This window comes from Salvia miltiorrhiza, chromosome 1, assembly GCF_028751815.1.
Source record: "Salvia miltiorrhiza cultivar Shanhuang (shh) chromosome 1, IMPLAD_Smil_shh, whole genome shotgun sequence".
Lineage (NCBI taxonomy): Eukaryota > Viridiplantae > Streptophyta > Magnoliopsida > Lamiales > Lamiaceae > Salvia > Salvia miltiorrhiza.
The window spans coordinates 34,718,387-34,729,986 of NC_080387.1; the positions used below are offsets into that span (position 1 = coordinate 34,718,387).

The following is an 11,600-nucleotide window of genomic DNA, read 5'->3' on the forward strand; positions in this document are numbered from 1 at the left end:
CCGAACCTAACCGAAATACTAATTCGGTTCGGTCAATTTGGTTTTCGCTTCGATTTTGGTTTTGAATTTTGAAGTTTTCGGTATTTCGGTATTTCAATATACGAATTTATGTTATGGTTTTTAAGAAAAAAAATTTGGTTAACCGAAAACCGAACCGAAATAATAATTAATTTAATAATTTATCTATATTATTTAAAAATTAAAATAATAATTTTTACTATTCTATAAAATAGTCAATAATCACTCTTAACTTATACTCTTAATCTTGGTCAATTTAAAAAAATACGTATATAATTTCGGTCACTATTCTATAAAATAGTCAATATGGTTTCTTAATTTATACTTTTAATATTTGGTTAAGATGTTTTGAAATTTTGGATTATTATTTTTTATGGATTTCGAATCTTGTATATTGAATATTAATTAATTATTTAAACATCAAAAAATATAGTGTATTTATTTCGGTTATTATTTGGTTTTAACTGAAACCGAACCGAAATATTTTGGTTCAATTTTGTTTGGTTTTAAGCATGATCGGTTCAAATTTGGACATTAATTATGATCGGTGACCGAATAACCAAATGCTCACCCTTACATTGTTACTCCAAGTGTATCTGAATGGTAAGCACTCATAAATTTCTTACTGTAGAATGCTCCTTGCTTCTTCAAACAATTGAACAGCCTCGTTTATTGCATAACGCTGCACACAAGCTAAACCCATCTCGTTCAATGCATTGCCAAAGAAAGCCGATTTCTTCTTCCCACTAGCATGAAGCTTTGTTGTTCCGTCCCTCATATCTCTCCCTGCCAGTGATACAACCACAAACACTAGAGCAGACTATATATATATATATATATATATATATATATATATATATATATATATATATATATATATATATATATATATGCTTTTAGTGTTTGATCAACCATTTGCTAGATTAGTAGTCTCATTTCAATGGCATCAATATTACCTTCCAACGGCATCATAGGTTAAAGCAAGGTTTCTTCTTCCCATTAGCATGAAGCTTTGTTGTTGCGTTTTATAAAGCTATCTGATTTCTTCCGCCCCTCATATTCTCTCCCTGCCAATGATACAACCACATACACTAGGGGCAGACTAAGCAAGTGTTGGAAGAGGAAGTCCAGCTTGAAGAGGAAGCCCGTGATTTTGTCATTAATTAAGAAGATAAATCCTCACAAATGCCCTTGGTTTGTCAAGGCATCCAAGTTCCAAGTTCCAAGTTCTCATTCCAAGTTCTAGTACCAAGTTTCTATATATGATCACAACTTGGATCATAGTGTACAAGTTATTTGAGAATTGATTTGTCTAATGTACAACCAATAATGTTGAAAATTATTTGTATTATTGTTGGTCAAAGGCTGCTGTGATATGATAGAGAGAGTTTAAAATCTTCTTTAGTCTAATCTAGAGGTAACGATGTTATACATGTAGAAGTCAATATTCAATTTTGTATTTTATAAGGATGTAACACCTTAGCAGTGTATTATGATAATCATGAATTAATTATAATTATATGTGTTAATCACATTTTAATTTACTTAATAAATTTAAATTACACATAATTTCCACAAATTTGTATTCAATTTTTATTTTAATGAAAGTCAAGTCAACACAGTAATAAAAATGTGAACAAATTTCCACAAATTTTTAGATTAGTGTGAACAAATTGTAATAAAACATTTTTTTACCATATTAAATAAAATCAAAGTAGTTAGTAAAATAAAACAAAGCAGAAAAAACGTGTTAGGAAACACACGACTTCTTCTATGTAGCAGCGAAAAAAAAATTAAAATGGAAGCAGCCATTCTCGAAATACGTGTCCGACCATGGTTGATGAGTTGACTGTGGTAAAGCAATTTATAGCCTTAAAACTAAAGCAAAAATACACTTAAAACTACTTTACACGTGGCAGCATCATAACGGGGCTCATGTATTGCATTACAAGCAGGATGGAACGTCCCCTTCCTTTAAGATCCCGAAATTTTTTTCTATTCTAATGTCATCTATTTTTGACGACACTATAAATATACGAGGGGTCCAATAATAAAATTATTATTTTAAAATATTAGTTATAAATGGACTCATACTATAGCTAACATCTATTCCGTTGTCGTCCAGCGGTTAGGATATCTGGCTTTCACCCAGGAGACCCGGGTTCGATTCCCGGCAACGGAACTTTTTTTATTCCTTTTTCTTCTATATTTTTGCCACCAATTTTTCGGTCCATTTTTTTCCCCTTATATCTTTTTCGTTACGAATTATTTAAAAAGAAGAAAACGTCAATGGATCAGTAGTTCAAATAAATTAAATACTTTTATATACACATAGATATATATATAGAGTATTAAATTAATACAAATATATAACATATATAGGGAAGTCAGAGTCGGCCGGGAGGCCCAAACCCGACTAAACCAATATAATTCAATCTTTATTTATTTAGACGATGATACCTAACATTTTTACGATATCAATTATTCTAATAGCAATTCGACGCACGTCGCTATAAAATTTTTATGAAGAGATTATTCCCACATATAACGAAACATAGTAGTAAAGCACTTGAACTTTTCAAGTATATCACATAAATAGGAGAGAATTCCTTTGCCGAAAAAGAGAACAATAACCGTAACATCCATAATTTCATCGATCTATAAGTATGCATTAAGCGCCACGTATAGTTAATATTGTCATATAGTAATTAATACACCAATGTAATATTTCATAAAAAAAAAAAAACCACCATGAAAAGACGATATGCTCGAGAAATAAATTCTTAAAAATCTCAAGAAAGATCAGAACAACTCAAACGAGAAATGGGGAGAGGTGCAGTGATGACGACAGAATTTATGTTCAAATCGAGTTTAGGGTTTGAGCATTCAAACTGTCACCACTCAAAACCCCCAAACAAGAAACGGAAACCATGCAAATTCTCCCGCATCTCATCCTTTTCTCAATTTATTGCCTAAACAAAATTAATAATCCATAATAAAACCCTACCAATCCGTTTTTGGAAGAAATCTGCATGCATGCAACAGCTCATCACTCATCACTCATCACTCATCACCACCAAGGTTTGTCGCGTCTTATGTTAATTTCTCGATCACTTCATGTTGCATTCTTACCATTTCCCATAATGTCTGAAAATCAATCCTGAACAAAATTTGATGTAATGAAAAGATCATGTAGTTTGTTGTTGCTAATTTTCCTACTTGGATGTGTCAATGCCGCGACAAATCTGAACGATTTCAAGATTCTGAGTGATTTCAGAAACGGTTTGGAAAATCCAGATCTTCTGAAATGGCCTAAAACCGGCAACGATCCATGCGGGCCCCTGATCTGGCCCCACATTGGCTGCTCCAACGGCAGAGTGATCTCGATCCAAGTTTCGGGCCTCGGGCTGACGGGCCCGTTGCCCCCGAATCTGAATCAGCTAAGCGAGCTCAAGAATCTTAGCTTGCAGAAGAATTATTTCAATGGAAATTTGCCCTCATTTAGTGGCTTATCGAATTTGCAGCATGCATACTTGAATTCCAACGAATTCGAAACGATCCCTCTTGATTTCTTCCACGGGCTTAGCAATGTGATGGTTATTGCTTTGGATTACAACCCTTTAAATCAGAGCTCAGGTTGGGCTCTACCGCATGATCTAGCAGAGTGCACTCGTTTGGTGAACTTTTCTTGCTCGTTTTGCAACATAATTGGGGAGATTCCTTTATTTTTTGGGAAGCTTTCATCTCTGAATTCATTGAGGCTGTCGTCTAATAGGTTGAGTGGTGGGATCCCCTCGAGTTTCCATGGCTCGTTGCTGCAGATTCTGTGGTTGAATGATCAAGAGAATGGTGGCATGAATGGCTCAATAAGTGTGGTTGGTAGCATGGTTTTGTTAACTCAGTTATGGCTACATGGGAATCAGTTTACAGGACCGATTCCTGATACCATTGGCTATCTCGCGTCGTTGAGAGAGCTCAATGTGAACGGGAATCAGCTCGTTGGCCTGATCCCCCCGAGCCTAACCCGTTTAAACCTTGAAAGTCTTGGATTTGAGCAACAACTTGTTCATGGGGCCAATGCCTAAGCTCAATGCTGCTAGTCTCTCATATGGCTCTAACTCGTTCTGTCAATCCGGCCCCGGCTTACAATGTGATCCACAGGTTGACGCGCTTTTAGAATTTTCTGGGTTGTGTGGAATATCCCATTAGGCTTGCCTCGGAGTGGAAGGGGAATGATCCGTGTGCAGGGCCGTGGTGGGGGGTTTCTTGCAACCCGAGGAACGAGGTTTCTGTCGTGAACATGAAGGATATGAGGCTTAATGGCACGATTAGCCCTTCGATTGCCAAGCTATCTTCGCTTGTGGAGATTCACTTGGATGGGAACTATTTGCATGGCAGAGTTCCTCGCAATCTGACTATGTTGAGATCACTTAGATTGTTGGACTTGAGAGGCAATGATTTTGAGGTGCCACTGCCTAAATTTTCTAGCAATGTGAATGTGGTTTTTGATCATGTAATTTCAAGAACACCCTCTTCTCCAAATGCCAATATTGGTGCTACAAGTTCTAATGAATCGAGTGATGTTGTTGTACACTCGCCAAAATCAAGATTAGGGATCATTTTGGCTTCTGCTGCAATTGCTGCAGTTTCCACTCTTGTTGCAGTGTTTGTGATCATTTGGTGTCTTGGAAAGAGAAAAGATGGCAAGAATGGTTCAAATGGTGATGTAAAATCCTATGGTTTGGAGGGTGGTGGTGGTGAGATTAAGAGTAATCTCGAGAGCGGCACCACCCTAAGCTTCTCTGTGGAGGCCCTAGCGCGAGGTGACAGACAACTTTGCGCAGGAGAACGTGTTGGGACGAGGAGGCTTCGGCGTGGTGTACAAGGGGAGGCTCGAAGATGGCACGATGCTGGCCGTGAAGAGGATGGAATTTCCATCGGGCGTGATGGGCGACAAGGGGACGAGCGAGTTCCAAACGGAGATCGCCGTGCTCTCCACTGTCCGGCACCGCCATCTCGTGTCCCTCTTGGGCTACTCCGGCGAGGGAAACGAGAAGCTTCTTGTGTACGAGTACATGCCTCAAGGAGCCTTAAGCAGGCACTTATTCTATTATGAGATGATGAATTTGGAGCCCCTGTGTTGGCCTAAAAGGCTCACCATTGCTCTTGATGTTGCTAGAGGGGTGGAGTACTTGCACTCCATGGCGCACCACAGCTTCATCCACCGCGATCTCAAGTCCTCCAACATCCTCCTCGACCACGAGTTTCGGGCCAAGGTGTCGGACTTCGGGCTGGTGAAGCTCGCCCTCGACACGGGCAAATCCTTCGCCACTAGGCTGGCCGGGACGTTCGGCTACCTCGCCCCCGAATATGCCGGTAGGCCACCACCTATATTCCCACTCTCTGTTTATATTGATGTGACCTAGCTAATTGTGAAGCTCTATGCATTGCAGTGACGGGGAAGATCACTACGAAGGTGGATGTGTTCAGCTTCGGAGTGATACTGATGGAGCTGGTGACGGGGCTGGTGGCGGTGGACGAGCGGCGCCCCGAGGAGAAGCAGTACTTGGTGGAATGGTTCTGGCAGATCAAGGATGATAAGGCAACGATGCTGGCTGCCGTTGATCCTGCTCTCAATGTGGATGACGAAACACGTGACAGCATCATCGCCGTTGCTGACCTGGCGGGGCACTGCACCGTGAAGGATCCTAGTCACCGCGCTGACATGGGCTACGCGGTCACCGTGCTGGCCCGCTTGGTAGACACGTGGAGGCCACATCAGGGGACCAGCCGCTGCTCCAGCAATAGGTCGGACTTGCCTCTTCCCGAGCTGGTCAGGAGCTGGCAAGAGGAGGATTTGGCCTGCAGCTTTAGGATCTCATGATGTTCATTGAAAAACAAAAAAAATATTATCACTTGGTTTTATTAATGTAATGTTTTGTTAAGTTTGGAATTCGTTTCTTATGCATAAAAGGGATAATTTGTTTTCATATGATTCATATGAAACATTAATTATTGATGAAATTCGGATGTGTTATTCTTTAATTATACTCGAATTTTGCTTCAGTGACCACTGGCTATATCAATTAGATAAAAATCGAGACGAGTCCTCCTAAATTTAGTAAAATATACTTCTTCTACCCCATATCACTTAATTTTTTTTTAGGACTGTTCCATTTGACTTGGCATGTTTCCTTATTTAATACTCCCTCCGTCCACGAAAGAACTTCCTATCTTTCCTTTTTGGGACGTCCACAAAAGAACTTCCTACCTATTTTTGGACTATACACCACCACTTATAATCCTCTTACTTTTTCACTTTTCACAACTCCCAATATTAATTATAACACTTTTTCACCACTCCCAATACACTCAACTACCTTTTATCCACTCTCAATACACTCAACAATATTTTTTCTTAAAACCCGTGCCACTCCCTCCTAGGAAGTTCTTTCATGGACGGAGGGAGTACTAAATTTCAATGCTACAATATGTTGTTGCCTTGTCTATTACATAAGTAGAGTATATAACAATCACAAAGGCTGTGAAAGAAGGTATTTGGCTGAAAGGAATGTTACAAGATCTTAAGATTCAACAAGATTCTATTACTATCTTGTGTGATAGGCAGAACGCAGTGCACTTAGAGAAACATCAGGTCTTCCATGAGCATACCAAACATATAAATGTGAGAATGCATTTTGTTAAAGACATTGTGAAAAATAGAGGTGCCAAAGTTGTGAAAGTTAAGGACATATATCTGATATGTTGACTAAAGCATCACCAATGGCTAAATTTAGGTATTATACTAAGGCGATTGGGTTGTGCTCTTGAATGAAGAGCAAGTCATTTTGGTTCAAGGTATTAGCTAAGTTTGGAAGGCAGTCTGTGATATTCTCTTTATTTTGGTAAAGGTGAAGAATTGTGATGAATGGTGACCTTTAACTCGAATAATAGTTAAGAATGAATATGTTCAACAAGGTATTGGTCCAACAGTCTGGTGCACGCTATAGAGTTCACAACATATTATATTTCTATAAGTTAGTTAAAAGAGAGTTATGAACCAGGGGGCTTAGCCCACTGGCCACTAGGTCCTCACTTAAGTGAAGTGACCCGGGTTCGATCCCTCTTGGGAGCGAATTGGAGATTGGAGATATAAGGTGGATTTGGTAAATGGAGAGATAAGGTGGTTCTTGGAGTGAATGTGAAACTAACTACTAACATCTAACATGACTTTGACGTTAAAAGAGAATTATGATCAGCTACATCTCATGCGCATTCGTTATTTCTGTATTTATTTCGTGGCTGGATTTGTTGAGTACATTGTTTCTTCCAATCGTGGATATAGCTTTGTTTATCAAATCATAACAACGTTGTTATTACACGATTTTTCGTGAAATTGTTACACAAGTTTTCTTGTAAAGGGTGAATTGGTTTAATTTTTGTGTAAGCTTTGAATTTTTGGTGTAATAATCGATTTTTTTGTATGTTCATGCATAGTCTGTGTAACTAAGAACAAATTCGAAACCTCAACTTAATAATCATAAAAAACGCTGCATTTTACAAATACTGTAACATCTCCAATATATTTATTGATTTAAACAAAAAAATGGATTAATGTCTTTCTGGAAACACAAATTCTCGTGTGCAGTGCACCCGGGTGTACACTGTCATTTCGATAACATGATAGTGTCATTTAATGTTAGTGTCATTTCTATATAGTGTTAGTGTCATTTCGCGACACTGCTATTTATATAACATGATAGTGTCATTTGTAAAACAAAATAGTGTTAGTGTCATTTCAAAATAGTGTTAGTGTTAGTGTCATTTAATGTAAGTGTTAGTGTCATTTTACACCCGAGTGCACGGTGCACCCGGATGCACAGGAGACCACCTATTTTGAAAAACTAAAAACGGATTAATGCCTTGAAGGGATAAAAGGAAACGAGGTTGGTATGGAATATGCAGAAAGTGGCTCGCCGCAATCGTCTAACCTTGTTGGGGAAAAAGATTGTTGAGAGTGAGTATATGAGTTTCACACCAAATCTTGATTTTTTGTTTTTATTTTAGTAATTTGGTTTTATTTATTTCCTTTTTTTTTCATTTACGAAAATTAAAATATGAAGAACAAAATGTTGAAATTGTATTATTAGGAATATAAATTTATTTTAATAGTTATTTTAACAAATTTTATCTATATGGATATAATTTCCTATTATTAAAAGATATTTTTTATAAATCAATAATTAAATAATTAAATTTAAAAATTATTCCCTCCGTCTCATTGTATGTGAGACCTTTTTTTTGGACACAGAAATTAAGAAAAATGTATTTTGTTTGTAGGTGAAAAAGTGAAAATGTGTTTAAAGGGTAAAATCTTTACCAAAAAAGGAAAGAGTCTCACTTACAGTGGAACGCCTTAAATAGAAAGAGTCTCAGATACAGTGGGACGAAGGGAGTATCTAAGAGCATCCATAACAGATCTCTCAAAAGTAATTCTAACTTTAAATTTGAGCTAAAATAATAAAAAGTGAGATAAAATGATCATCCAACAGATCAACTATATTAAGTTGGGCCCACAAAAAAATTTACACCCCCTCAAATTTAATCCTAAATTTACGCCCCTCTTAAATCTAATCCTAAATTTATAAAATAGATAATGAAAAAATAGGAGAGCTGCTTTGTGAAATTGTAAAATAGGGGTTAAAAATAATTTAGGGAAGACTTTAGGAGTATTTTTTGGAGTAAAATTTTGAGAAATATGCTGTGAATGCTCTAAGGTGTAGTTAAATCTAAAATTTTTAGCCTTACACATTAGTTAATCTATCTTAGATGATTATACGCACACTAATAAAAGGTTTTTGCTCGATTCAAAAAAAATACTAAAATAAAAGGTTTTTGCTATAATACGGTGGTGGTAAAATATACTCTCAAGTCTCAACTGTAATTCGAAATGACTATATAAAGGAATCCCTGTTTTCTCAACGACTCTCAACTGTAATTCGAAACAATGAACATTCGCGCCTTCAACCAGCCGCCTCTCGGCCAATCGCTGCCGGTCGCCGACTCTCCAGACCGCCGGCACCACCGCATCTCCAATAGAACCTCCCAAAACATCAATCCAAACACTTCTCTCGAAGCCGACACTGCCTCATGGACTTCCTCCATAGCTCACCACTGTAAAAACGGCCGTTTATCGAAAGCGATCTCGCAATTCAACCGCATGCGCACATCCGAAGTCGAGCCTAATCACATCACTTTCATCACTCTCTTCTCCGGCTGCGCCCATTTCCCATCCCAGGGTTCCTTGCTCGGGCCTCCCATCCATGGCTACGCGCGAAAAATGGGGTTGGATATTGGTGATGTGAAGGTCGGGACGGCTCTGATCGACATGTATTCAAAGTTTGGGGAAATTAGATCGGCGAGATTGAGTTTTGATCATATGATTGTGAGGAATAAGGTATCTTGGAACACCATGATTAACGGTTACATGAGGAATGGCCAATTTTGGGATGCAGGCAAGCTATTCGACGAAATGCCTGAACGAGACGCTGTTTCTTGGACTGTGTTGATCGATGGTTTTGTGAAGAAGGGGAAGTTCGAGGAGGCCTTAGGGTGGTTTCAGGAGATGCAATTGGCAGGAACAGATCCTGACTTCGTGACTATTGTTTCGGTGCTCTCTGCCGTTGCTAATATAGGAACGCTCGGATTGGGGCTTTGGCTGCATCGATTTATTTCGGATCAAACAATTTAAGGATAACATTAGGGTTAACAATTCATTGATCGATATGTATTGTAGGTGCGGATGCGTTGAATTCGCGCGTCAAGTGTTCGACAAAATGCCTGAACGAAGCTTAGTTTCGTGGAACTCGATAATTGTAGGCTTAGCGTGTAATGCATATGCAGAGGAAGCTCTGCAATACTTCCATCTGATGCAGAAATCAGGGCTTAAACCCGATGGCGTGAGCTTCACCGGAGCACTCACCGCCTGCAGCCACGCCGGCCTAGTCGAGGAGGGGCTAAAGCTCTTTGAAAATATGGCACGAGCTCACAAAATTACTCCAAGAATCGAGCACTACGGATGTGTTGTGGATCTCTACAGTCGGGCCGGGAGGCTGAGAGAGGCTATGCGGGTGGTGGAGAGGATGCCGATGAAGCCAAACGAGGTTGTGTTCGGCTCTCTGCTTGCGGCGTGCAGGACTTTTGGTGAGATTGGTTTGGCTGAGACTGTGATGGATCGTATCCACGACATGGATCCGAACGGACACTTCAACTACGTGCTGCTGGCGAACATCTATGCTTCCACAGGGAGCTGGGGCGGGGCGGGCAAGGTGAGGAGGAAGATGAAGGATCGTGGGCTGCAGAAGCAGCCCGGGGTCAGTTTGATCGAGATTGATTGCACCATTCACGAGTTCGTGGCTGCGGATAGGTCACATGCGGATGCAGAGAATATCTTTGCGATGCTGCAGCATTTGTCAAATGAGATTCGGATGAATGTGAGTTCTTGCCAATTTGACTTCTTGGAAGATTTTCATTAAAACAGAAATTCAGTTATATATAAACATAGATTGGTTTGCACAAAGTAGTAGTAGTAATTTTACATAATGTGGCTGCCTTGCTTGCATATTACATACTATTTCTGATTTAGATAACCCAAAAACATCTACCCGGTGCTGCAGCATTTGTCTAATTAGATAGGATGAATCATGAATGTGAGTTCATGCCAATTTGATTTTCATTAAAACAGAAGTTGGTTTTTGCAAAAATTAAGTAGTAGTGATATTACATAATCTGCTTCCTGCATTGCTTGCATATTGCATATTGCATATTACATATTTCTGATTTAGATAACCCAAAAAAAAACAGACCACCTAAGATGGTCATTAAACCTACACACATCTTTTCTATTTTTGTGTTTCCTTTAGAAATGGCAGTGGGAAGTAAAACTTGATCATGGAGTTCGGGGCTTCTTCGGGTCCTGACCGTTGTGGTGCAACGGGTCGGGTCCCGCTGGGACCCGCCTGAGCTGCCAATCCTCCGGCAGCTCATTGTCGCCGGAGCTGCTGTGGTCCGAGACCAGTTTCTTCAAGGCCATCTTCTTCTTCATCTCCATGAATAACTGATCACAATTTGAAAGAAATCAAGAAACCATATATGATATATATGTGTATGTGTGTCTGTGAAGGAGAGAAACCTGTGTGTGCAGAATCTCCACCGAGCTAGCTCCCCTGCTGCTGCATTCTGCAAAACATCAACATATAACCATGTTATAATACAGTTTCTGCATTAAAACTGCATGAGAGAGAGAGAGGGGGAGAGAGAGAGAGAGACCAGCGAAGTGTTGGACGAAGAGAGCTAAGAGTAGCAAGATGAAGATGGTTTTCGCCATGGCTGAGATGAGAGTGTTTTTTGCAGTGAGAATTTGCAGGTAGAGAGCTAGTGAGGAGAGAGACGAGTAGAGAGGAGCAATTTATAGTGGGAGATTTGGGCGGAAAAATGATTGCTCGAGCAGCCATTTTTTCATATGAGCAAAATATTTATATGATATGACACTGTATTAATTCTCAACTAGAACTACAAAGGCT

The 11,600-nt window shown here is 39.3% G+C and overlaps 3 protein-coding genes and 1 non-coding gene across 4 annotated transcripts; 3 read left to right on the plus strand and 1 right to left on the minus strand.

The window, feature by feature from the left end:
• Positions 1-2,128: 2,128 nt before the first annotated feature.
• Positions 2,129-2,200, plus strand: TRNAE-UUC (transfer RNA glutamic acid (anticodon UUC)). Its single transcript has one exon. It is a non-coding gene; the product is annotated as a tRNA-Glu (tRNA).
• Positions 2,201-2,796: 596 nt separating this feature from the next.
• LOC131022109 (receptor-like kinase TMK3) lies at positions 2,797-6,041 on the plus strand. Its single transcript, XM_057951511.1, is given in 6 exon segments — positions 2,797-3,099; positions 3,279-4,049; positions 4,051-4,197; positions 4,199-4,834; positions 4,836-5,394; positions 5,472-6,041. Coding segments are annotated over 6 exon segments (2,589 nt in total). The 5' UTR covers positions 2,797-3,054; the 3' UTR covers positions 5,903-6,041.
• Positions 6,042-8,961: 2,920 nt separating this feature from the next.
• Positions 8,962-10,597, plus strand: LOC131022116 (pentatricopeptide repeat-containing protein At1g05750, chloroplastic-like). Its single transcript, XM_057951523.1, is given in 2 exon segments — positions 8,962-9,760; positions 9,762-10,597. Coding segments are annotated over 2 exon segments (1,527 nt in total). The 5' UTR covers positions 8,962-9,025; the 3' UTR covers positions 10,554-10,597.
• LOC131022123 (protein CLAVATA 3) lies at positions 9,613-11,600 on the minus strand. The gene is made up of 3 exons (XM_057951536.1): positions 11,347-11,600; positions 11,210-11,256; positions 9,613-11,134 (listed from the first exon to the last, which is right to left on the minus strand). Exons 1-3 carry the CDS (start codon positions 11,402-11,404, stop codon positions 10,967-10,969), a joined length of 273 nt encoding a protein of 90 aa, XP_057807519.1. The 5' UTR covers positions 11,405-11,600; the 3' UTR covers positions 9,613-10,966.